The sequence below is a fragment of the Sorex fumeus genome, unplaced genomic scaffold (assembly GCF_029834395.1).
Source record: "Sorex fumeus unplaced genomic scaffold, SorFum_2.1 ptg000122l, whole genome shotgun sequence".
In the NCBI taxonomy this organism is placed as follows: Eukaryota; Metazoa; Chordata; class Mammalia; order Eulipotyphla; family Soricidae; genus Sorex; species Sorex fumeus.
This window is the reverse complement of record NW_026606179.1, coordinates 16,772,025-16,797,698: the sequence shown is the minus strand read 5'-3', so window position 1 is coordinate 16,797,698 and position 25,674 is coordinate 16,772,025. Positions and strand designations below refer to the sequence as shown.

At 57.5% G+C, this 25,674-nt stretch overlaps 3 protein-coding genes across 9 annotated transcripts in view; 1 reads left to right on the top strand and 2 right to left on the bottom strand.

Annotated features, from left to right (window-relative positions):
• The window catches only part of GRIK5 (glutamate ionotropic receptor kainate type subunit 5), a 56,751-nt gene extending 54,851 nt beyond the window's left edge, over positions 1–1,900 (bottom strand). The window contains exon 1 of one of the 2 annotated variants that reach the window (XM_056136758.1): positions 1,539–1,900. The gene's annotated coding sequence lies outside the window, so the exon portion shown is untranslated. The remainder of the gene's footprint in view (positions 1–1,538) is intronic. The other variant, XM_056136757.1, reaches the window with a different exon arrangement.
• A 7,461-nt stretch (positions 1,901–9,361) lies between these two features.
• ZNF574 (zinc finger protein 574) lies at positions 9,362–14,858 on the top strand. The gene is made up of 2 exons (XM_056136762.1): positions 9,362–9,509; positions 11,963–14,858. The coding sequence occupies exon 2, from the start codon at positions 11,983–11,985 to the stop codon at positions 14,668–14,670; it is 2,688 nt and encodes an 895-aa protein (XP_055992737.1). The 5' UTR covers positions 9,362–9,509; positions 11,963–11,982; the 3' UTR covers positions 14,671–14,858.
• A 6,680-nt stretch (positions 14,859–21,538) lies between these two features.
• The window catches only part of POU2F2 (POU class 2 homeobox 2), a 60,566-nt gene continuing 56,430 nt past the window's right edge, over positions 21,539–25,674 (bottom strand). For 4 of the 6 annotated variants that reach the window (XM_056136772.1, XM_056136773.1, XM_056136771.1 and 1 more), the window contains 4 exons: positions 24,848–24,914; positions 23,659–23,854; positions 23,490–23,563; positions 21,539–23,230 (listed from right to left, as the gene is read on the bottom strand). In XM_056136772.1, coding sequence (XP_055992747.1) covers positions 22,893–23,230; positions 23,490–23,563; positions 23,659–23,854; positions 24,848–24,914 — 675 coding nt within the window. In that variant the 3' untranslated portion in view covers positions 21,539–22,892. The remainder of the gene's footprint in view (positions 23,231–23,489; positions 23,564–23,658; positions 23,855–24,847; positions 24,915–25,674) is intronic. The other 2 variants (XM_056136775.1, XM_056136776.1) reach the window with 1 other exon arrangement.

Genomic DNA, 25,674 nt, shown 5'->3' with positions numbered 1-25,674 from the left:
TCCCAGCTGTCCTCTGAAAAGATCATTGGGGGTGGGGGGGGTGAGAGGATGGGATGAGGATATCCCAACAGGTTGGGGTCTGGGGGCTGAAATCTGGATGGAAGTTGAAGGTTTGTGGAGGGGGCAGGAGCAAAGGATGCTGGGAGATCCCGGAAGGAGAATTTGCTGGGAGAGGGGTTCAGAGGGTGCGGCTCAGGCAGGGAGGGATCAGGGGTTCATCCTGAGACAGGAGGGGCAGAAGGGCAGGACCCCACAGGTGGCAGATTGCAGGGCTGGGGCAGAGCACAGGAACAGGGTTGGGATAGCAGGTGGACAGAGCTACGGAAGCGGAAGGAAGTAAGGAGCTGAGAGGGAGAGGACAGACAAGACAGCCGGAAGTGAGATACCCGGGGAGAGAGGAGAAGCAGGCAATGGTTCACATACCCAGAGACACACAAAGTCACGTGGAGACTTGAAGCCAGTGGCTTACTAAGAGGCCCTGCAGGAGAGGGGGTCCAGGGCGCAAGCACAGGGGAGGCGAATGACAACAGGTATCAGAACTGGGGGGGGAGTCAGGGGTGGGAGGGAGCCACCCCCCAGGGGGGCTCCTCACTAAAGTTAGTTCCAGATGGAGAAGTGGGAACATGAAGTTGAGAGGTGGAGTGAGAGTCAGGGAGGGAAACTGATTTGGGGAAGAGAGTGGAGGGACCCCCATTAGCAGGATAGTCCCCCACCCAGGGATGTCCACTCGGGACCCCTTAGGGGTCCCCATTAGCAGGATAGTCCCCCCAGTGACATCCAATCTGGACCCCTTAGAGGTACCATTGGCAGGATGGTCTCCCCCCACCAGGTCGACTCTGGACCCTTAAGGGTCCCCGTTAGTAGCATAGTCCTCCAGCCAGGAACGTCCACTCTGGACGCCTTAGGGGCCCCCATTAGAGGGATAGTCCCCCCAGTGATGTCCACTCTGAACCCCTTAAGGGTCCCCATTAGTGAGATAGTCCCCCCTAGTAACATCCACTCTGGACCCCTTAGGGATCCAGCCCCTTCAGTTAGGGAGTGACAGAGAAAAGAAGAGGGCCAGAGAGGAAAGGGGACTTCCAGCAGGAAGGAATGAGGATGAGGATGGGAGAGAGAAGGAAGACTGGGGGGTGGCGGAGGAGCAGGTGAGCTGGGGTTCAGGTGCACCCACAGAGGACAGCGAGCAGAGGCAGCTTCAGGGAAGCCTGGAGGGGGAGAGCCTCCCCTCCACACACACGGAGAAAGGGTTGGAAGGATGATGAAGAGGAGGGAAGTTGGAGAGTCTGATGGGGCAGTGCAGGATGCAAAGACACGCCGGGCAGGGGGACAGACGACTGTGGGGAGGGCGGGGCGGAGAACTGCGAGTTCAGGACCAGGAGTGAGCCCACAAGTGCGAGGCCATCAGCCCCCCAGGACCTGCTCTTGGGGCCCAGAGGACGGGGTGGAGCTGGAGGGCACGGGGCTGGCCCTTCGTGGGGGAGGGTATGTGCGGGTCCGGCCGCCGGCCCCCGCCCCGCCCCCGCCCTGCAGACACTCACGGATCCTGGGAGTGGGTGGGACGGAGGGTCCCTCGAGGCTGAGGAGCCACAGCGGAAGGCGCTCGGAGCCGGGTGGTGGGTGGACGGGGCGGGGGGAGAGGGCAGGCGGCAGGCCCCCTCCCCCGCCTCCTGCGGTGGCCCCCAACTAACCCAAAACCGGGGCTCCCCAGGAGTGGGGAGGAAGGACAGGTGGAAGAGGAGAGGGCGGGTGGGAAAGGGAGGAAGGGGAAAGGAGAAAATGGAGGAGAGAAGGGGAGAAAGGAGAGGGGGAAGGAGCAAATGGAGGGGAAGGAGGGTGGAAAGGAGGGAGGAAGGTGAAAACGGAAGGGAGGGGGCCCAGGCAAAGCCGGGGGAGGGGGAAGCCGGCCCGGGAATGGGCCCCCGCCCCCTCCCCTAGCCGGGCCGGCCTGGGGGGGCCACGGGGGGCGAGGACTGGGTCGAGAAAATGAAGCCGGCCATCGGGAAAAGTGGGGGAGGGGAGGGCTGGCGGGGGGGGGAGGGGGCCACCCCTTCCCCCCTCCCCCCGGGAGCCTCGGCCCTGCCCCGGCGGAGGCGAGGGCCCGGCGCGCTCAAGCCCCCGGCCCCCGCGGGAGAAGCATGCTGGGCACCGGGAGAGGCTGCGCCCCGGAGGGGCCCGGAGCCGGGGCGCGGGGCGAGTCCCCGAGAGGCCGGGAAGGGGACAGGCGGGCGAGGTGGAGAGGCGGGGAGAAGGGAGAGCGGCGGGAGGAGGAGGGAGGGGAGGATGAAGAGGAGCAGGTGGAAGAGGAAGCAGGAGGAGGGTGGGGTGTCCCGCGGGCGCCCGGCGCGGGGCCCCGGCGCGGTCCCCTGCGAGGAGGCGCCGCGGCGGGCTCGGTCCCCGGCTGGGCCTGCCTCCCGCCGGCCGCCACCTCTCCTTCTCCCTGCGAGGCCGCCGCCTGCCCGCCGCCCGCCGCCCGCCGCCCGCCGCCCGCCGCCCGCGCTGGGTCCTGGAGCGCGGGGGGCGGGGGAGAGCGCGGAGGGAGGAGGAGGGAGGAGGGCGGCGGGCGGGGAGAGAGGAAGGAGGGGAGTCGGGGGAGGGGGAGCCCGTATTGGTCGGGGTTGGGGGCCGCGAGGAGAATGCTGATGAGGGGAAGGCGCTGCATTGGACCCGGGACCCACCCCAGGGCCGCCGCCTCCTCCACACCGCGCCACCGCCCTGCCCGGGCAGCCCAGGCCACGGAGAGGAGAGGAGAGGAGAGGCGGGGAGACCTGGGGAGAAGCACCCGGGATCTAGGGAATGCGGAGAACTAGAGAGGCAGGCAGGCCTGTGCAGGTGGGCAGGCTCCACAGACCCCACAAGGACAAGGACGGTGGGGAAAAGCCCAGAAAAAAATAATAAAATAAAAGGGAGAGCAGAGAGAGTGCCTGTAGAGACTCGGCCCTAGAGTGCTCCCAGGAAAACCGGGACAGGTGTGGGGGTGAGGATGAATGGAGAGCCCTTTGGACACAGACAGCACCCCCTAGGAGACGGGATGGACCAGCCTGTAACAGTCCTCCCCCACCCCCAAAGATGGGGACCAGGCAGCCTGTGACATAGAGCTCCACAGAACACAGGCCATGGTCAGAACTTCCCAGGCTGGGGAGGGATTCACCTGTGGTGACAGGAAGGCCGGGAATCTGGAACCAAGGAGAGAGCCAGGAGAATGGGGAGAGACCCCAGAGCACTTACCCAGACAAGGGGATGGCCCACTGAGACAGGAGCAATCCCCAGGCCCTGGGGACCAGGGAACCTCATTCCCCCTCCCCCAGAAATAGCCCTCAGGGAGGTGAAGTGAGATGTGCCAAGTATGGAAATTGTCCTCAGGTCTCAGAGAAAATCTTGAGACGGATAAGGGATGGAGGGAGCAGGAAAATGGCCCTCGTTTTCCAGTCACTCCAGCAGAGGCCTTGGGAAAAGGGAGGCAAGAAGGGCAGAGAGCTGGAGGGCACCTGCGGTGGCAGGGGGGCTGGCAGGGAGCAGCACTGAGTGAGGGGAGCAGGGCAGGAGGGCAGGGGGAGGGAAGAGGGAAGTGACACAGATCCAGAAGTGGGGGTGGGTGGTGCACGGCTGGGGGGGGTGAAACTCCGGGTGGGGGGGAAGGAACATGACAGTTGGCGCTGAAGGCTGAGCCCATGACTCACCGCCACCCCCCACGCTCGTGATGGGGAGGAGACGCCGCCATGCTCACGTGCAGCCCTGCACACGTGACCGTGTGCCTCGCGCACACACACACACGAGGCACGTGGCAACAGCATGGAAAGGCCCCTGCTGCTGCCGAAGGGAGGGGGGCGTCCCCCACAGACATCTGCCCTGCATGTCTGACCCTGGGGACCACTCAAACACCTCCTCAGCCCACTTGAGCAGTAACTGTGAACTCCAACACCTACCCACTGTTCCTGCTAGACCATTCTGAAAGCCCAGGCTTATGCCAATCTCTAGGCCATGGTTCATGCAGGTGCGGCATCAGAGTAGGCATCCCTTCCAATTTTTTTGTTTTAACCGGGTTGGGAGTCAGACACAGCAGTGCTCAGGGGTTACTCCTGGCAGGGTTTGAGAAACTCCGTGCAGTGCTAGACAAGTGTAAGGCAAAGGCCCAAGTCCTTGCACTATCTCTCTAACCGCGCTTCCCCTTTTTATTTTTATTGCTTTTTGGGTCACACCCGGCGATGCACAGGGGCTATTCCTGGCTCTGAGCTCAGGAATTACCCCTGGCGGTGCTCAGGGGACCATATGGGATACTGGGAATTGAACCCAGGTCGGCCTCGTGCAAGGCAATCGCGCTGTGCTATTGCTCCAGCCCCAACTTCCCCTTTTTAAATCTGTCCCTGAAGCCCTGAGAGGTGAGTCCTGGCTTCGGCTTACTCCTGGGTCATCCAGTGAAGAGGAGGGACCTTGCCAACCCCCAGAAAGGAGGTGACTAGGTAAGTTAGATGTAGGCATTCCCAAGTGGGAGAAAAGGGTGTTTTATGTTTTGTTTTTGGGCCATCCTTTGTGGTGCTCAGAGCTTATTCCGAGCTGTGTGTGTTCAGGCTCAGGAGGGTTATATGGGAGGCTGGGGATCAGGAAGCTGGGGATCAAACTTAGGTCGGCCAAATGCAAGCCAAATGTCCTACTTGCTATACTACTGATCTTAGGAAAGCATTTTTTGTTTTGTTTTTGGCTTGTGTTTTTATTTTGAGGCGAGTTGTTTTTATTTTCAATTCTGCTCTGGGCTTACTCCTGGGTCAGCTTACTCAGGAGTCACTCCTGGCAGTGCTCAGGGAGACTATATGGGATGCTAGGGATCGAACCCACCCTACCCTCTGTACTGTCTCTTTGGCCCAGGAAAGGATGTTTTAATAGGACTGAGAACCTGCCTGGGGGTGCAGAGGGCAGGCTCAAAGACAAACTTGAACCTGCTGGTGTCCTAGCTGCTGCCACACCCCATTTCACCCAGAGGGCAATTGCAGAGCACCCTGGGTAGTGTTAGCACTCCTAGATGGATTCTTACCCACTACTTTCCTCTCTCTGGCATCTTCCTGTTCAACTTGCTCTCTACAAGACAGCCCAATTGCCAGGTGGCCTCGAGTGTAGGTGTGGACTCAACTCCTGAACGGAATCCTTGCGCTCTCTCCTCCTGATTATGAATGTTAACTTCACTTCTCTTTGGCCCATACCTGGTGGTGCTCAGGGCTTACTCCTGTGCACAGAGAACACTCCTGGTAGTGCTCAGGAGACCACATGGGGGTGCTGGGGATCAAGCCTGGGTCAGCAACCTAAAGACAATCACCTTAATCCCTGTATTATCTCTCCAGCCCCAAATAATTTTTTTGTCACAGCTAGCAGTGCTCAGGGATTACTCCTTGTTTTCTGCTCAGCATTCACTCCCGGTGGAGCTCAAGGGACCCTATTTAGTGCTGGGGTTGAATCTAGGCAATCACCCTACTTACTATCTCTCTGATCCAGGGTGGATTTTTTCCCTCCCTAATTGTTGAGAGGGTGAAATGAACAATAATGCCTGTGAAGTACTGAGCACAATACTTTACTCAGAACACCCTCAGGACTTATTCCCTGTTAAGTTATCACGGGGTTCCTTGAGGTTCAAATAAAAGTAACTCACACAGCATTATTTTTTTGTTTTTGGAGTCATATCCTGTGATGGTTAGGGGCCACTTTTACCTTAGTGTTGGGAGGTCACTCCCAGAAGTGCTTGGGTGACTGTGCAATGCAAGGAATCAAATTAGGGTCCCCTAGGGTCCCCTGCATGCCAAGTCTGTGCTCCAGCCCCTTGAGCTAAGATCAACTCATGTAGCTTTCCATCTGTCTCACAACTACCGCATGCTACAGAAATAATATTATCTCCTTTTCACAGAGGAAGGAACTGAGGCACAAGAGTTGACTTGCCCCAGGTGACAGCTTGAAATGGCAGGACTAGGACTTCAACCTAAGCACCTTGGTTGAATTACCAGGGTCTGATAGGGAGCTTAATCTGTGCAAATTCGCCCGCTTCTCTTCCCTTCTGCCTAGAAATAATTGAAGAACATGGGTTAACGATTGAAGTCAGACCCAGGGATTTTTTTTTTTTTTGCCACACCCATCAGTGCTCAGGGCTTACTCCTGGTGAAAGTAAGCAGACCTATCCTGTGCTGGGGTATTGAACCTGGGTTGGCCACGTGCCAGGCAAGTGTCCTCCCTGCTGTACTATCTCTCTGCCTCAAGTTATTTTGTTGGTTTGGAGATACCCCTGGCAATGCTCAGAGGTTATTCCTAACTCTGAGCTCGAAATTATTCCTGACAGTGTTTGGGGAACCATACAGGATTCTGGGGGATCGAACCCAAATCAGGCTGTGTGCAAGGCAAATGCCCTATCTGTTGTAATATTGCTCCAGCCCCGTGAGTTTTCTCTATTTTTGGAGGGAGTCACCCCAGGCTTACTTCTGACTGCACTCAGGGATTACTCCTGGAGCCTTGGGGGACTGTATGTGGTATTGGGGATTGAATCTGGATTGGTCACATGCAAGGCAAGTGCCTACCTGCTGTATTATCGCTCTGTCCCATGAGTTTTCTTTAAAAAAAAAAAAATAAATAAATTGTGGGGCCGGAGCAAAAGCACAGCGGGTATGGCATTTGCTTTTTTTTTTTCCTTCTGCTCTTTAGGTCACACCCAGCGATGCTCAGGGGTTACTCCTGGCTCTGCACTCAGAAATTACTCCTGGCGGTGCTCGGAGGACCATGTGGTATGGGATGCTGGGAATCGAACCCAGGTTGGTCGTATGTAAGGCAAACACCCTACCCACTGTGCTCAGCCCTCAAGGGTATGGGATGTGGTATGTGACCCAAGAAGCAATTAAAAAAAGAAAAAAGCCACCAAAAAAATTTAATTACAACAAATTGTAGGGAGAGATAGTACAGAGGTTAAGGCACTTGCCTTACCCATGACTGTCTCTAGTTCAGTCCCTGGCACCACGTAGGGTCCTCTGAGTACCACCAGGAGTGATCCAGGAGCACAGAGCCAGCAGAACACCCTAAGCACAGTTAGGTGTGGCCCCAAACAATAAACAATTGTACTGAAGTATAACTGACATATGATATAGTTTCCTGCATACAACATGATCCCAGACTTGCACTGTTTTTTTTTTCTTTTAAGGCCACACCCAAGGGTGCTCAAGGGTTACTTTTTTGTTTTTGGGCCACACCCAGCCATGCTCAGGGATTAGGCCTGGTTCTGCACTCGAAATCACTCCTGGCAGTGCTCAGTGGACCATATAGGATGCTGGGGATCAAACCCGGGTTGATGGAGTGCAAGCAAGGCAAGTATAACTTTACCTGTTGTACTACTGCACCAGCCCTTCAGGGATTACTTTTGGTGCTGCCTATGGGGGACCATACTGGGTGTTAGGAATTGAAGTGGACCCAGTCACATGCATGGTAAACTCTGTATTATGTGTCCAGCCCCACATTTGAACACATTGGGGAAATAATCACAGTATCTCTCACCATCCTTACCATAGCAAAGTGAGAACCTTTAAGATCTATCCTCTTATTATTAAAAAAATTTTTTTGGTCACACCCAGCAATGTTCAGGGGTTACTCCTGGCTCTGCACTCAGGAATTACTCCTGGCGGTGCTCGGGGGACCATAGGTATGCCGGGGATTGAAACTGGGTTGGCCTCATGCAAGGCAGATGCCTTCCCCACTGTAGTATCACTCCTGCCCCTATCCTCTTTTTATTTTTTGCTTTTTGGGTGACACCCAGGGATGCACAGGGTGCATCCTGGCTTTGCACTCAGGAATTACTCCTGGCAGTGTTCAATGGACCATATAGGATGCTGGAAATCAAACCCTGGTCAGCCGCATGCAAGACAAACGCCCTACCAGCTGTGCTATCATTCCAGCCCCCTATCCTCTTTTTAAAGGTGAAAGGGGTTGGGGTCACACTTGGTGGTGCTCAGGAGTGACTCCTGGCAAGTTGTCAGGGGACCTAAGATGTTGGTGATCTATCACACAAGGACAGTTCATTAACTCTGTAATCTCTGGTCTAAGGTCCACTCTCCTCAGCAACTTAATTTTTTTCAGAGGGGGCACATCTGGCTCAGGGTTTACTTCTGGCTCTGCACTCAGGAATTTGTCCTTGCAGCACTCAGGGGAACATATGACATATGGGATGCTGAAGATTGTTGGCCGCGTGCAAAGCAAGCACCCTACCCACTGTACTATCTCTCCAGTGTCTCTTCAGCAGCTTTCCAACATGCACTATATACCGGTTCAGTCTAGTCACCATGCCCAGATTGTACCCTCATCACTTTATAAAGTTTTGATAACGGACATTCTCCGTTACTCTTGGCAACCCTAACAGGGCCTGAACTCAGATAGGTCAATGCCCAGGCTGTGTTTACTCATGGGGGGGGGGGCGGGGGGAGAGAAAGGGATAAACGGGCCCCGTAAGATCAAGTCTTAGAGCCTAGTTCTGGCACATCTGCAACAGGGCAGGGAAGCTTTGCTCCCAAGGCCCTGAGGGTCACGAGGGAAGGGTCGGAGGCCCCTGGGGAGGAGGCAGAGCCGAGGGGTCGCCTCAGCCGGGTCATTTCCCTCAGGTTTTTCATCCTGCGTGTCCTTTGGGTCATCTCACCCGCCTCCCGGTTCTCCCCTTAAACTTTCTGTCCTACAGCTTTTCCGCCCTCTACTGCCCCATTTCCTCAGCTCTTCTCGCGCCGTCCTGACAAGTGTTCTCCCCACTCTCGCGCTCTCTCTCTCTCGCCCCTCGCTTTTCTTCCCGTCCTTCCTGCCGCCCGTAGTCCTCCCTCGCTAACGGGGTCAGTCAGGAGCCTTCATTTCCCTTTTTCCCTCTTCAGGCGCTCCTCCGCGAAGACTGACGCTTCACTTTCTCCTTCCGCTCCGGGGGAGGGGGGTGGTGATGCTCGCACTTCAAGTCTCTCGCCCCCGCTTCCGGGCTGTCGCGTGCCTCAATTTCCACCACTAGCCCCCGGCCCCACGCGCCACGATTGCCCGGCGCCCCCAAGATGGCGCCCGCAGCCTCGCTCCGCCGTGTGACGCCATCGCGCCGCCCTCCCGTCTCGAGCCGAGGGGCGGAGTCGGCCAAAGGAGGGCGGAGCTTGCTCGCCTCCTAAAGCCTAAGGGGTAGACATTTCCCGCTTCGGGGGCCGGCCGGTGCGGGAATGTCGCTAGAGGATTGGTGAACTTCTGAGGCGCTTCCCGACGCTCCGTTCTATTGGTCCAGGTCTCGGAGACGTGGGCGCCAATTGGCCGAACGGGTTGGGCCAGACGGGCGGTGATTGGGCGCGATCGGCCGTCCGCGCGGCGGCCGAGCAGGAAGGTGGGCGGGGCGTTGCTGAGGGCGATTGGGGGCGAGAGCGAGGCTGTGGAGCAGGCAAGAGGCGACGGCGGGAGCTAGAGAGGGCGCAGCGCTAGGGTGGCCGCGCGAGGGGAGCGGCCGCCCGGGCTCGGGCCCGGGCCGTGCGAGGCGGCAGAGGCGGGTGAGTGCGGGCGGGCGGGCGCGCGAAGGGCTGCCGGGCTCCCCGACAACCCTTCGCCTGAGGCCTTCTCCGGCCGGCCCCGCCTGCGCACTGTGGGCCGGAGCGGGGGCGCGCGCCGGGCGGTGAGGGCGGAGCGGTGCAACGGCCGGCGGGCGCGCGGGCGGGCGGGCCGGGCCGTGGGGGGCCGGGCCCGGGGTGCGGGTGGGCAAAGGGGCGAAGGCCGAGTGAAGGGCTGAGTGAGGAGGGGCGGGGTCGGCCGGGGGACCCCAGGGTCGTCCTGGCTCCCGGGGGTCACGGGGCGGGACGGGCTGACGTGGGGGGACAGTTAAGGACTGAAGGGGTTGCAGAAGGGGGCTGTGGGAGGTTGAAGGGCCCAGAGGCCCGGGCAGGGTTCGCGTCGTGAGAAAAGAGGTAATTAAGTGAAGGTAAAAGGAAAATCGAGCCCTGCCTGGAATGAGCCAGGCCAGAGAAGTGTGAGAGTTGGGGAGTATTAGCCCGAGGCGGGGAGTTTAGAGCTCAGCGTTATCCGATGATGTGTGTAGGGGGTGGGGTGGGGGTCGCGTCTCTGTAGAGACGTGCTGCCTTAGGTGAAAAAGATGTCGCGGGGCGGGGGGGTGGGGTCCGAGAATAGCCCCGGTGGAGGAAACTTTCTGGAAGAATACGGAGAATTGGGTCAGGATGGAGGAGAGTGAGAATTGGGGGTGTCTGGAGGGGGTATGTGAGGTCTGTGTGTCTGGGGGGTAGGGAGGGATTGTATTGGAATGAGAGTGAGATAATTGGGTTGCTAAGAAATTGGGGATCTGGGGCTCCCTCCCACCGGCTGGTGAGAGGGGTGTGGCAGCTCTCTGGGATACCGGGTCGGAGGTTCAGAGGGTCTGGGCATCTCTGAAGGGGCTGGGCACTGGGAGGGCCTTGTAGAAGAGGCAGTGCAGGGTAGCCCGGATATTCCTGGATAGGGTCTGGATGGGATCTTTGCAAAGGAATTGGGGATGGGGGGGGGCGCTGAGCATCCCTGAATGGGTTAGTTATTAGGGTAGGGTTGAAGCCCTTTTGCAAAGGTGTGATGCTTAGGTTGAATGAGGGGGTGTCTGGGTCACTAGCAAATGGGTTAGGGTCGGAGAGGGTCTGTTTTTTGTAAAGAAGAAAAGGTTGGGTGATTGTGAAAGGGGGAGTCTGGGTGTCTCTGGAGAAGGTTAGGGCACAGGGATTTATCTGTAAAGAAGGTTTGAGTTGATGTGATGGAGTTTGCGGCTTTGTACCTTGGAAGGGTTGGGGTTGGCCAAGTTGAGCATTTTGTAAAGTATGGGGACTCAGAGCTGGGCCAGTAGCTCAGTGAGCACTGGCTTTGCATGTGGGAGCCCCAGATCCTATCCTTAACACTTTGTGGTTCCCCTAGTACTCTGGAGCACTTTTTTTGGTGCTGTAAACAGCAGTGGAGAGACTGACATTGATATAAACAGGGTTGTGGGATCCCGGGGTGGGTTAGGGTGATAGGGGTCTTTTTACAAAGATTCATGGAGAGGGTCTGGGAGCCCCTGAATTGGTTGGGGGGTGTCATGCATGAAGAAGTTTTCTTTCATTGTTAAGAGGGGACCTGGGGGTCAAGGGTTGTAGGTGAGGGAGTTCCTGGGAAGACTTAGCACACTGGGGGTAGCGTGGTGTGGGGGGTTTTGGGTTAAAAGATTGGGCCATGGGGGCAGGAGGCCGTAGTAAACTGGGATGCAGTTAGGGGGGCTTTCTGTTTGCTTAAAAAAAAAGATAAATGTGGAGCGGACAAGTGCTGAGTGTTGCATCCCACCCCTACTCCATCCCCCCAAGAAAAAGAGGGCAGTAGGCAAGATAAATTTTATAGCCTCTGGGATAGACCAACGTGGGAAAAGTTGATTGGGGGGAAGTGATGGTGTAACACCAGAGAAAGAGCGTTAGTCGGGGAGCAGGGCAGTGTGTAAAGGAGAGAGGTTGGGGATCAGACGGAAGTGATAGGGGCATTGGTGGTTGTTGATGGGGCCTGGGAGCAGAGGAGGCATGAATCGGGCTGGGCCATGGGAACCCCGTGAGTTGGTGAGGAGAGGCTGTGGGCCTGGGCTTCCTGCAGGATATTCTGGACCTGGGCTTCCTGCAGGATAGGCAGGGCCTGGGCCAGCTGTGAGACCTGGGAGAGGAGGGACTGGGCACGTACCTGGATCTGGTGGGTAGAGTTTGATTCGAGTTGATTCAGAGGTGAGACTTGGGTAGCCTTGGGAAGGGGTGTGGGGAATGTTTGGTGTTGGGTGCTTTTGTGTGCTCAGGAGAGGAAGAACTATGAGGGAAGGATAGAATGGGAACAGAGGGGGGGAATAGCTCTCAGGTTTTGTCTGGGTTGGGGAGGGTAGATATGCCAAAGAATTGTTCCTGGGACTGCCAGAGGAGGCTGGGGCTTAGCTGTGCTATGTTTGTCCCTCTCCCCTTCCCAGCCCAGGGTCTGGCCGCCACCATGACCGAGGAGTCAGAGGAGACAGTCTTGTACATTGAGCACCGCTATGTCTGCTCCGAGTGCAACCAGCTCTATGGCTCCCTGGAGGAGGTGCTCGTGCACCAGAACTCCCATGCGCCCCAGCAGCACTTTGAACTGGTGGGTGTGGCTGAGCCTGGAGTCACCGTGACCACAGAGACAGCTTCTGGCACGGGCCTCTATCAAACGCTAGTGCAGGAGAGCCAGTACCAGTGCCTGGAATGTGGGCAGCTGCTGCTGTCGCCCAGCCAGCTCCTGGAGCACCAGGAACTGCACCTGAAGATGATGGCGCCCCCGGAGGCTGTGGCAGCTGAGTCGCCGCCCAAGGCCCCAACCCTGAGCTCCAGCACCATTCACTATGAGTGTGTGGACTGCAAGGCGCTCTTCGCCAGCCAGGAGCTCTGGCTGAGCCACCGGCAGATGCACCTCCGGGCCACTCCCACCAAGTCTGCCCCTGTGGTGCTGGGGTCCCCAGTTGTGCTGGCCCCTCCTGTGGGCCAGACCCGTGTGGCTGTGGAGCACTCGTACCGCAAGGCAGAAGAAGGTGGAGAAGGGGCAGCTGTCCCCTCTGCTGCCGCTGCCACGACTGAAGTGGTCACTGAGGTGGAGCTGCTGCTCTATAAGTGCTCCGAGTGCTCCCAACTCTTCCAGCTGCCTGCTGACTTCCTGGAGCACCAGGCTACCCACTTCCCTGCCCCAGAGTGTGAGGAGCCAGCCCTGCAACCAGAGACCTTGACCTCGCTGCCAGCAGAGGTGCCCGTGTCTCAGCCTGAGCCCGTGCCCGCCTCGGACCACAGTTATGAGCTGCGCAATGGTGAAGCCGTCAGTCGCGATCGCCGGGGGCGCAAGGCCCGGAGGAACAACAGTGGAGAGGCTGGCGGGGCAGCCACCCAGGAGCTTTTCTGCTCCGCCTGTGACCAGCTCTTTCTCTCGCCTCACCAGCTGCAGCAGCACCTGCGGAGTCACCGGGAGGGCGTCTTTAAGTGTCCCCTATGCAGTCGCGTCTTCCCCAGCCCTTCCAGTCTAGACCAGCACCTTGGAGACCACAGTAGCGAGTCTCACTTCCTCTGTGTGGATTGTGGCCTGGCCTTTGGCACAGAGGCTCTCCTCCTGACCCACCGGCGAGCTCACACCCCGAATCCCCTGCACTCGTGTCCATGTGGAAAGACCTTTGTCAACCTCACCAAGTTCCTTTATCACCGGCGCACCCACGGGGCTGGGGGTGTTCCTCTACCCACGGTTCCAGTCCCGCCTGAGGAGCCTGTCTTGGGTTTCTCCGAGCCGGCCCCAGCAGAAACAGGAGAGCTAGAGGCCCCAGAGCCCCCCGTGTCGGAGGAGAGCTCAACAGAGCCAGTGGCCCCTGGCACCTACCGCTGCCTCCTCTGCAGCCGTGAATTTGGCAAAGCACTGCAGCTGACCCGGCACCAACGTTTTGTGCACCGCCTGGAGCGGCGCCACAAGTGCAGCATCTGTGGCAAGATGTTCAAGAAGAAGTCGCATGTGCGGAACCACCTGCGCACGCACACGGGTGAGCGGCCCTTCCCCTGCCCTGATTGCTCCAAGCCCTTCAACTCACCTGCCAACCTCGCCCGCCACAGGCTCACGCACACCGGGGAGCGGCCCTACCGCTGTGGGGACTGTGGCAAAGCTTTCACACAAAGTTCCACACTGAGGCAACACCGCCTGGTGCATGCGCAGCACTTCCCCTATCGCTGCCAGGAGTGCGGTGTGCGCTTCCACCGACCCTACCGCCTGCTCATGCATCGCTACCACCACACGGGTGAGTACCCCTACAAGTGTCGCGAGTGCCCCCGCTCCTTCCTGCTGCGTCGGCTGCTGGAGGTGCACCAGCTCGTGGCCCATGCAGGGCGTCAGCCTCACCGCTGCACGTCTTGTGGGGCAGCCTTCCCGTCTTCCCTGCGGCTCCGTGAGCACCGTTGTGCAGCTGCCGCTGCCCAGGCCCCACGGCGCTTTGAGTGTGGCACCTGTGGCAAGAAAGTGGGCTCCGCTGCCCGCTTGCAAGCACACGAGGCGGCCCACGCAGCTGCTGGGCCTGGAGAGGTCTTGGCTAAAGAGCCCCCAGTGCCTCGGGCCCCACGGGCTCCCCGTTCTCCTGTCGCCTCCCCTCCGGCCCTGGGAGGCCCGGCCGCTGCCACAACCACCCCTGCTGCTCCTGCTCGCCGTCGCGGCCTGGAGTGCAGCGAGTGCAAGAAGCTCTTCAGCACAGAGACGTCACTGCAGGTCCACCGGCGCATCCACACCGGCGAGCGGCCCTATCCGTGCCCAGACTGTGGCAAAGCCTTCCGCCAGAGCACACACCTGAAGGACCACCGGCGCCTGCACACTGGGGAGCGACCCTTTGCCTGTGAAGTGTGTGGCAAGGCCTTTGCCATCTCCATGCGCCTGGCTGAACATCGCCGCATTCATACAGGGGAACGGCCCTATTCCTGCCCAGACTGTGGCAAGAGCTACCGCTCCTTCTCGAACCTTTGGAAGCACCGTAAGACCCACCAGCAGCAGCATCAGGCAGCTGTGCGGCAGCAGCTGGCTGAGGCGGAGGCGGCTGTTGGCCTGGCTGTGATGGAGACTGCAGTGGAGGCCTTGCCCCTGGTGGAGGCCATTGAGATCTATCCCTTAGCTGAGACTGAAGGGGTCCAGATTAGTGGCTGACTACCCTGTTGCCCCAAGAACCCCCAGACCCTATTGCTGAAGGACCTCCTCCAACCCGTCCCAACTCTGTAAATACACCCACCCCTTCCTTCACCCATCCTAACTGCTTCATAAGTTCGATAGCTGGATTTATTGTCTTCCAGGGGGAGCTGGATTTATTGACTTCCAGGGGGAGGGTGCTCTGGGATTCTTCTTCCCCCATCTTCCACCTGTTTGCACTGGTGGCCCCAAGATGATCTCAATAAAGTTGGACATGAATGTGCTGCTGTTGCTGGCCCTGGGGGTTGGGATTCTGTGTGGGTTGGGATTTGGGGGCCCTGAGCCCAGTTACTTGGCTCTGTCTTTTTAGGACTGTGTAGCTGGCTTCAAGAACTGGGGGTGGCAGGTAACAGGATTAGCCCTGCAGTGCTTAGATGAAGAGGACCCAGAGTCTCTAGTCCCTTTCTGAGATGGGCTACTTCGCTCTGTTGTGTGATGGCAGCAACCTTGCTCTCTTTCCACTAGAGGTCACCACAGCCCACCATAGAGAAGCCTGAAGCTCTTTCTTGTGACCAGAACACTTAGAAGGTTACGTTTCTATCCACCACCCTTGTCTTCCTCACTCTTTGTCATAGAGTTCACTGTTTTTTTTTTTTCTCTCAACCATCCCTGAGGGCAGTGAAGGTGTGGGATGGGCAGGCACAATCTTTGGCTGTGGGGAGGTACTCCCAGGCTGAGCCCAGCTGTGGGTAGAGGTGCGTAAGAGTCACTGGTGGTGAGAGTCAGAAGCCACCTATGGGGATGTGCCATCAGGACCTGGACTTGGGATCAGTCAGCACTTTTGTGGTCACGGTGTCTGACCCATTTGAATGTCCAGAGTGTCTTGTGTACTTGGCTATTATCTCTCTAGCCCCTTGTGATAGCATTTTTTTTTTTTTGCTTTTGCTTTTTGGGTCACACTCAGTGATGCACAGGGGTTATTCCTGGCTTTGCACTCAGCAATTACTCCTGGCGGTGCTCAGGGGACCATATGGGATGTTGGGAATTGAACCCGATTGGCTGCGTGCAAGGCCCTACCCACTATGCTATTGCTCTAGCCCCATGACAGCATTTTTGTGAAAGAGATCTGAAATCACAAAGTAGTGAGAGATGGTATGTCACTCCTAAGTAGTGCTCAGTTGCTGTTCTAGTCTTGGCTCAAATTGACTAAAACCTACACCCTGAACAAAATAAGCACCCCCTTGCCAGATTGTTTTTATCTTTGTTGGGAAGAATTCTTGTTTGTAACCTGAAGAAATGAGATGTAAAAGGGAAACCGTTTATAATGGAACTAGGGCACCCCTCAGCCCCCACAGCCTAATGTGCCTCAGCTAAACCCATTCTGTAAGATGGCACCAATCCAACTCTGGCTGAGTGCTGGTGTTTGAGGAAGGCAGGGAGAAGTCCTCAAACTTTGTATTTGGATTCTGCGCATGCACCTGGAGGAGACTGGAAGTTTGGGCGTGCCAGTTCAGAGGAAAGGAACTGGTCCCTAGCCCCAGATATAGAGACTTGCATGGCCTGTGTTCACTTGGCTGTGGTAGCTGCACACGCTGCTATCAAGGGCCAGAATAGTCCTCAGGGTACAGTACCTTGGCAAGAGGAAGGTCATGGACACTCAGGTATGACACCTGAGCTTAGCACAGGATAGGTATTTAGGAACTTTTTGCAACCAGGATCTATGGGTCTCAGAACCACTTAAAAGCAGGGAGGGAACTTTCTTTGGGTGTTACTCTCAGTGTGTCATCTCAGTGTGTCATCTCTCCCTGCTCCTGTCGCTGCTGATTGGAAAATTGGAGGGATGTGTTCTGGTTTTCTGTTTTGTTTCTGGGTTTTTGGGTCACGTCAGCAATGATTGGCTGGCACTGCTTGACCATATGCAATGCTGCAATGCTGGGGATTTGAACATGGGTGGGCTGTGTGCAAGGCAAGTGTCTTTTTTTTTTTTTTTTGCTTTTTGGGTCAACCCGGCGGTGCACAGGGGTCACTCCTGGCTTTGCACTCAGAAATTACTCCTGGCTGTGCTCAGGGGACCATATGGGATGCTGGGAATCAAACCCAGGTTGGCCATGTGCAAGGCAAATGTTCTACTCGCTGTACTATCGCTCCAGCCCAAGGCAAGTGCCTTAACCTTTACTGTCTCTCTGCCCTTTATTTTATTTTTTTGCCCTTTGATTTTTTAAAGTGGGACCACCCCCAGCTACACTGGGCCTGAGGTACTTAGCCCACAGTGCTCAGGGCTAAGTGCCCACCGGGCTGAATTGTCCCCTCTCATCCTGGAAGGTCTTGCTTTTTTTTTTCGGGGGGGTCACACCCGGCGATGCTCAGGGGTTACTCCTGGCTACTCGGGGGACCATATGGGATGCTGGGAATCGAACCTGGGTCGGCCATGTTGGCTGCATGCAAGGCAAACGCCCTACCCGCTGTGCTATCGCTCCAGCCCCCCTGGAAGGTCTTTTGTATTTTAAAACTATGCAGTGGAAGACATTGTATCTTTTTAAATTAGCAAACCCTTTTACCATTCCTTTCCCTTGTACAGTTAGCCTTTGTTATGGAATTCACAGAGTCCTAGCACTTTTGTGCCAGACTTTGATCAGAGGATGGAACAGTCAGGATACCTGATGGCAAGAAGAAAGTCCAGTTATTGGGATCAGGAGATAATATAGGGGCCAGAAAAGTAATATAGGGGGTTAAGGTGTTCATCTTTGCTGTGGGTGACTGCAGTTCAGTCTTCAGCCTCACATGTGATCCCCTGAGCGTCGCCAGGAGTGATCCTTGAGCACAGCCAGGACACTGCTGTGTGTGGCAAAAATAAGGATCCTTGTCCATTGGGGATAGGGATGGAGCAGTGCCCAGTGGTTTCCAGGCACCTAGTTCTCTCACTTACTAAAGACAATGTGAAGGTCGATGCTAAACACTTCGTACATTGCATTGAATTCTCATACTCATGGTCACAAAGAGCTAACTCTCCTGGAGGTATAAACGAGTACACGAGCTAATGCATCAAGGGTGAGCTATGTGGGAAAACAGCACATTTTCATTCATCCCAAGTTCCGATTCTTGAATTTCTAATTAGCAAAGGTCATCACTCAGACCTGCCTTTAGAGCTGTCACTGACCAGGAGCAAACCTCCCACAGGGACCTGTCCAATCTCCAAATCCCCCTCCACCTGTCCCAGACAGAGACCAAGGGAGAACAGGCATCATTTCTCTCTGTACAGTTTTTAATTTTTTATTTTTTGATGTTGTTCAGATGAATGACACACTCAAGTTACAAAAATGGGGCCTTAAAAGAAGCACATTGTACAATGAACAAGCAGATTGGAGTTAAGAACACTGAAACGCTAACCCGCTACCACGAGAAGAGACAGGGAAGGGGAATACAGGATGGGCAGGGAGGGGCTGCCAACACCGGGGTCAGACAGAACTGAAAAGGGGGCTGACTTGGTGAGAACGGAGGAAAGGCAGGTCTCCAGGGCCTGCTCAGTCTCCCAGTACCACTTCCGGTCTCCCTGGGCCACCACTTCCCAGCCACTCTCCAGCCTGGTCCTTGGGTGAGTAGGCAAGACACCCACCCCAGGAAGTGCTGAGCCAATCAGATCTTTGCAAGGTAGGATGGCAGGTGGCACCTCACCCTGGTGTGGCCTTAGATTTGGGTGGCGGTGGTGGCGGTGGTGGTGGTGGCGACAGTGGAATAAGCCAGAAAAGAGCTGATCAAACCTCTGGCCCCTGCGTTTCCCCAGATCTGCCTCTTCCTCATGCCTCCAGGATCCAAAGGCCCTCTACAAGTTTTGGAGAGAGGCCCCCAGTCACCCTGCAATCATATAAATAAATACTGAGCCCCTGGGCTTGGGGGGACAGACTGGGGAAGGGCAGCTGGGTGGAGGGAGGGGAGGAGAGGAAGAAGGGCAGAGGGGAGGGGTCACAGACATAGTAAGTAGTTTGTCTCCGTCCCAGCAACACCTCTCAGGATTTTTCTCTCCTTTTTCTTTTGTGTTTGTTGAACAAGGAGCTAACATCTCAAGAACAAATAGTTAAAAATATACATTATTAATTTTTTTTTCTTTTTCGCCTTTCTCATCGTCATCTTGCTTTGGAGACTGCTGAGGTCAAAGTTCAAACCGCACGCAGGGACTGCGGCTTGGAGGTTTTTTTTTTATTTTTATTTTTAAATTTTTTTCACTTTTTTTTTTTCCAACGTATAAAAAGGTAGCGGAGTTGTCTGTGGGTTTTTTTTTTAAATGGTTAAATCTTTGGTTTGTTTCTCTTTTTTCTCTTGGAGGCCTTTATTTCTCGCACTTGCCTTTCCCACCCAGAGGCCAGTGGGGCCCGTGTGTCTCAGTCTTGCTGTCGGTCTCACTCTCTCACCCGGTTCCCCCACCCTGGCCCAGCCCGACAGGAGTGAGAGGCACCTGGGATGTGGGTGGGGGAGAAGAGTGATAATCACCCTTCAGCCCCATCTTCCCAGGTGTGGGGCTTCGAGACCCTCGCCACCTTCCCCAGGGCAAGGCGTGGGGTAAGTTCACATCTTTCTCCTTTAGCCCCACTCCTACTGGGGAATGGGTATCCCATCTCTCCCTACCCCCCACTTAAGCCCCCCTCCCCACCCTCCCACTTCCAAGCACACCTCCCAGAAGAGAACAGAGAGGGGAGTCTGAGTTACTGGCATTGTTTTTTTGATTTTTGGCACACTTAAAAGGCCCACGCCAAGGGTGGACCCTATCTCTCCCTCCCTCAAGCAGGAGGTCAGGGCTGGGGAGCAGAGAAATCCAGGAACCTCCTTTCTCCAAATCCACTCACCTTCCTCTCTTTTTAGCCCAGGGCCCTGCCCCCCCACCTCAGAATCTCACCTAGCTCAGAACCTGACCTGGGGTCCCTGCTCCCATGCCACACACAAAGTTCCCCAGCCCCCCAACTCTCTCGTTCACACACAGACACACGGACGCAGGCTCTGTACAGACCACAAAATAAAAATGATGAGATAGTTTTGTTTCCCGGAGTCGAGACAGGGGAGACTGGAGTAGAAAGGGGTGAAGGGGGGTGGGGAGCATGAATTCCCCCACCCTCACCCCAACCCTGGCTCCCTCCAGTCCCCCCAGTCCCTTGCCCTGGCTGGCCCCCAGCCAACGATATTTGGTTTCCTTTTTTTTTTTTTTAACATTAAAGTTCTATGAGGTATTTGGTGCCTTATCTCGAGTCCTCGGGGGAGGGGGCCCGGGGGGAGACCTGGGGCACACTGGCCCCTCCCTCCCTCCCACCCCCTTCCCAATATTTGGTTTCACAGCTGTAGTTAAAGCTTGGGATTTGGTATTTCTGCCCCCTCCCAGGAATTTCTCTTTTATCCTTGTTTTTCTTCTCCTAGTTATGGGGGTTGAATGGGGAGGGTCCCCACCACCCCCGGCTGCACGGGGGTCCCTCCACCACTGTCAGGGCATCAGCCCCCTTCCTGCCCCCTGCTTCGTTCTCTCCTCTCTGCCCCCTGCCCGCCTGGGTTTTAGGGTGCGGAGAGGTCCCAGGTGGCAGGCGGAAGGAGGAAGCAGGAGGAAGTGGGCAGCGGGGAGTCCTGGATATGCTTTTCCTTTTTTTTTTCTTTTTTTCGTTTTTTTGGTTTTTTTGTTTTGTTTTGTTTTTTGGTCTAGAATCATAGTTTTTGTTCGAGTCATCTCCACCATGCCTTCCATGCTGCCTGTCATTTCAGAGGGGTTTTCGTTGTCATTCCTTTGCTCCAATGCAGTCCTTCTTGTCTGGTCAGGCGCCTTTGGCCCCTCCCACATTGCCGCCACCGGGGCTGGGGTTCATTCAGGTGCCTGCTGCCAGGCATTTCTCTTCAGGAAACAGAAGTGGCCACACTCAGAGGCAGTGAGGGCAGGAGTCGGTGACTGGCATCTCTGGCGTCCCGGCGAGGAGGGTCGGAGACCTGAAGCCTCTCCACTGCTGCCTGAAGAGAGGTCCCCCCCAGACCCCTGCTTCGGGGAGTCTGCTGCTCCTGGCGCCGCCCAACAGTTTCCTTTCCCGGGGCAAGAAGGGAGAGAAGTTAAAGAGAACGCGGAGGCCTTGGGGGGCCCTGGGGTGGCCTCTTCTTGGTTGGGGGTCCGGCAGCACTGCCTGTCCCAGGACTCTGGGCCCCCCTCCTCCTGCCTAGCCAGGCGGCTGTGGTGGGGGCCCAACTCTGATTTCGATGGCTCGCGTCCTTCACAGCAACACTTTGGTTTGAGGAGAGACACAGAAAGGAGCTTGAGAGAGGCAGGAGGGAGGGTGTGGGGTGGGGTGGGGGGGTGGCAAGCAGAGAGAAGAGGCAGGAGAGAACAGAAAAAGAAATCAAAGGAGAATCAAACCACCCAAAAGTTTGCTACTTTTCCTTCGTCCATTCTTTTTGCTTTCTTATTCCTTTCTTTTTTTCTTCCTGTTTCCTGTTTTTTTTAAAGCTTTTTCAGTTGATGGGGGTTTAGGGGGTGGTGGAGCGGGGAGTTCGGGGCTCTGCACCCCTGTCCCTGACAACCTCTCTCAGCCCTGCCACCCGCTTCCATCCGCCCCGGCCCAGGCCAGGCGCTGCCCCCGCCGCCCCTCGGCTTCCCGAAGAAGACGACACGACGTGCATGAGGTATTTGTGAAGAGAAAGAAGTGTCTGTCCTTCTGTCCGACTGACCGGCCGCTTGGGGACCAAGGCCTGGCCCCCGGGATAGGGAGCGGCTCCTTCTTCACCCGGTGTCCTCGTCTTCTTTCCCTTAAATATATATATCTCTATAAATTCTTTTTTTTTTCTAGTTTTCATTTATTGTTTGGTTTTTTGTGTTTGGTTTTTGTTTTTTTTTGTTTTTGTTTTTTTTTGTTTTTTTGGTTCAAGAACAGCTGGCCTCTCCAACGGCGGGAGGGCCAGTGGCTCCCAGCGGCTCTCCCTTGGTGGTGAGGCATGTGTCCGGGGCTGGGCAGAAGCGGGGTGCCGTCGAGACTCTGGGGCCCATGATGGGCTCAGATGAGGACCGGGGGTCCAGATCCCGTCAGCTGCAGGGACCCTGATGGGCCGCCCCTGAAGGAGCCCCACCGCGGGGTGCGTGCGTGTGTGCATGTGGGGGCGGGGCAAGGGGGACAGGGGAGACGAGGTGAGTTCTTTTTGGTTTCTGGTCGATGTCAAGAACGGGAAGGATCCCACGGATAGGCACTGGAATATGAATTTCTTTTTTTTTTTCTTCAGGGAAACTGACAGACAAGGATGGAAAACAAGACGACTCAAAGGCCCAGCACCCCCGGCCCCTTGCTGGAACCAGCCACCTGCCCACGGACTGGGCGCAGGGGGAGGTTCTAGAGCAGAGAAGGGGTGATGGGGTGCAGGGCCGGGGGCGGGGGTTGTGAGAGCTAGAACTTGGCAAGACGGCCTAGCCCACCCTTCGGAGGGAGAGGTACAGGGACCACGAGCTGTCCCCAGGGCTCTCCCAGGGCTGGGGGAGGGAGGAGGTTAAAGCACCCCCCCGCCCACGGAGGAGAGCTGGGGCCCAGGGAACAGAGGGAGACATGGGTGGGGGGGACACATTCTGTTGAGCACAACGCTAAAAATTCTGTACATCCTTTGGATGAAGCTACGGAATATTTGGTGTACGGTGTCGGGCCTTTCTCTTTACCTTCCGGAAAAGAACTTTTGCTGGGTGGCCGGCCCTCCCCATGCCCCTGGGCCGCAGGTGCCCTGTCTTTGCGGCCCCAGGGCGGGGGCCTGGGGCAAGGAGGCTGGCCCCTTCTCTTTTTCCTTCTCAGGCTCCCTCTGGGGGAGGCAAGGTGGGGCTTGGCGCCCCCAGCTTGGGCCCCACTGAGGTCCAGCGCCATGGCTCCCGGCCTGGCTGGGGTTCATATTTGGTGTCGTAGCAGTGAGGGGGTACACGCTGAGGTCTGGCTCGTGACTGGTTTTTGGTTTGGTGGGTTTGGTGGGGACGGGGGTTTGGGGGCGTTTTTGGTTTGTTTTTTATTCACCTCTGGTTCCTTTGGGGCAGCTGGTTTCTGCTGTGATTATTTTTGGTTTTCTTTTCCGTTGGTCTTTTTTTTTTTTTTTCCTTTTTGGTTGGTTGGTTTGGTTTGGTTTTGGTCTTTGCTCCCTGGTCACTCCTGCTGCGAGGACCCTCTGTGTCCCCCGAATGCTGGCCTCCTCGACCTCTTTCCCAGGCTGGGAGCCGAGGAGGTGGGGGGTTCAGAGGAGGAGGGGGGAGGCGGGGAGCGCCCTCACTCGGCCTTGGACCCGGCCTCAGGGCCTCCGGGGGTCTGTGCTGCCCCCTCGCTGCACGTGGAGGAGGACGAGGAGGACGACGAGGAGGAGGAGGACGAGGAGGACGAGGAGAGTCCGGGGGACTTGCTGGAGATGGAGGCCGCCACGGCCGCCGCGGCCGCCGACACCAGGCCCACGCCCGGCGGGGCACTGAGCAGCGGCAGCCCCGCGTGGTTCAGGAAGAGCGGCGAGGTGACCAAGCCGGGGCTCCCCGGGGCCGCGCCGGCCGCCCCCAGCACCAGGTTCCCGCTGCTGTCAAGGCTGGTAAGGGGCAGGGTTCCACCAGAGGCCAGGGCTGGCGGGGGGAGAAAGAGAGGCGGGGGCTGGGGGCACCTTCCGACCGCAGCCTCGCCCCCTCTCTCCCTCCCCCTGCTGCCCCCGGCACCCCCTCCCCTGTTAGCGCCCCTCACACCGTCCCCAGAGGTGAGATGGGGTGAAGAGGCAGCAAGCGATGCAGTGAGCGGAGGGCAGAGCGGGAGGCGGGGTGGGAGGAGGCAGCTGAGGGCAGGGGGCAGGGCTGGTGGCGGGGAGTGGTGGCGGGAGGCGGCACGCACCTTGGATAGTGGCCAGAGGGTTGTTGCTCATGAGGGCCGGGCTCAGCCCCGAGCTCAACCCCACCATTGTGCTTCTGCAAGAGGCAAAGCAGAGGTTAGCGCGGGCAGCTCCCCGCCCCGAAGCCCCCGCAGCCGGTCAGCGCTCCGCAGCCGCGCGCGGCCCACTCACCCCGTGCTGGGGTTCAGGCCCGACAAGCCGATCGCCGAGTGGCTGCCTTGAGGGCTGGGGTTTGTGCTGTTGGTGGTGGCCGGGGGTGGAGGCGTGGCGGAGGGGATGGAGTTGAGCGGGGGCGCGGCCCCGCCCCCGGCCCCGCTGGCTGTCCGGCTGGGGTGCAGCGTCCCCACAGCTGAGGATAAGGTAGTAACTGCGGAGAGAGACACACACACACGCCTGAGCCGCGCCCTCTCCCCGCCGCGGGCCCCGTCTCCGGGTCTGTGCCCCGCGCGAGGGGTCGCGATCAAAGCAGCAGCCCTGGGCCCGGCGCGCACAGCACAGACCCGCCCCGCTCCCGCACGCCCCGACCGGAACTGCGCCCGGGGAAGCCCAGCCCCGGGACTCCTTCTAGCGGCCAGATCGGGGGCTGCCGCGGCGACTCGGGCTCGGAGCCCAGCCAGCCTCAGACCCCGCGCCCTGGACAGAATCTTCACCTCCCCTCTGTCATACTTTTCAGATCTCTGCTCTGGGGACACGGCCCCGATCCCTGATCCTCCAGGGATCCTCGTCGTGAAACTGCGGCGAGGACTGCAGGGGGGCGGAGTTTAAAGTTCTTCCCCAGAGCTTTGGCCATCTCTGCCCCAGGAGGGCTCTGGAGGCCTTTGCCCAGCACGCCCTGCCCCAGGAAGGGGGTGTGGGGTGTAAAGTGTGAGCAGACTTCATCTCTGTTCCTGTATGTAGCTGTGACATGTCTAGGGACTGAGACAGAGCCGTGAGGGCACTCTGGGGGACAGTTGTGAACCAAGTGCATCTCCCTTTGGCAGCAACCTGTTCGTGTGTGCGAGCCAGGGCTCAGGAGGCCCGGGGACCCCTCCGTGTGGTTTCTGGATAACTGGACCTGAGGGTGAGCTGCTCCAGCCCTTCAGCGGTGAGGATCATCTCTAGGGGCCACCTCCGCGTGGCTGGGGGCCCTCTAAGGTTGCACCTGGTGATGTTCAGGGAACCATGTGGTACCAGGGATTGGCCCATGCAGGACCAGCACCTTGGTCCCGGCACTGTCGACCAGCCCACACCGTATGTTTCTCTCTTAGGAAGTCATGGAGTGGGCGAGGAACACTGCTGAGGCCTGGGGTTGCGTGAGAACCCAAGGCCCATGCTGTGACCACCCCCAGACCCCACCCCAGCATTGTCAGCACCCCCTGACCTGTTGTGCTCAGGCTGCTGGAAGCTTGGGACAGTGGCAAGGTCCCGGCGCCCCCTTGGGGTGTGACCTAGGGAGGGAGGAAAAGAACAGGTCAGGCCACTCATTCCCCATAGCCCCCCATGGTGCTGCCTGCCCACAGGTCAAAGGGGGGAGGACTTTAGGACAAGGCTGGGTATGCTTCTGCTGGGTGCTTCCCAAGGCTTCACGGGGTGACCCCCCATCTTCTCCAATGCTGCCAACCGACTAAGGTTCTCGGCAAATAGCATCATCCCATTGGAGCACGGATGGTCCCATCATCCTGGCCATCACTTTGGCCATACTGAACCCCCCCTTACCTCCAGAGGCTGTGGGCCCTGCACTTTAAGAGCAGTTATGGGGACAAGAGCAGAAAATCAGAGTGACCCCTCAGTTTCTGAGAGACACCCTATGAGGCAGTAAGGGGGAGCGACAGGGAAAGGATAAGGTGTGTCCCACTCTGTGTTTCTGGGGTCATAGGCAGCCTCTTCTCAGCTTTCTTGCCTCCAATTTCAGCCTCCCCTCATCACTCAACACCTCCACTTAGCTCTTCCCAGCCCAGAGTTCCATTTTAAGTTCCAGAGCATGCAACTGGAGGTCCAGCCCTTTTGCCCCCCCCCTCCCATTCACACAGAGCAGGATTCCAATCCCACCAGATCTCACTGGAGCATCTCACATGGCCAAGCACCCAGGCTGGGGAGGGGGGCACTTCCTGTGCTCTATCCCTTGGGAACACTCAAGTTTGGGGGCTTGGGGCCACACCTGACAGTAGGCAGAAGCAACTCCTGTCTTTGCTTAGGGGTCCTTCCTTG

Coding starts and splice junctions, on each gene's coding strand:
- ZNF574 (XM_056136762.1), top strand. CDS start 11,983: ATGACCGAGGAGTCAGAGGAGACAGTCTTGTACATTGAGCACCGCTAT.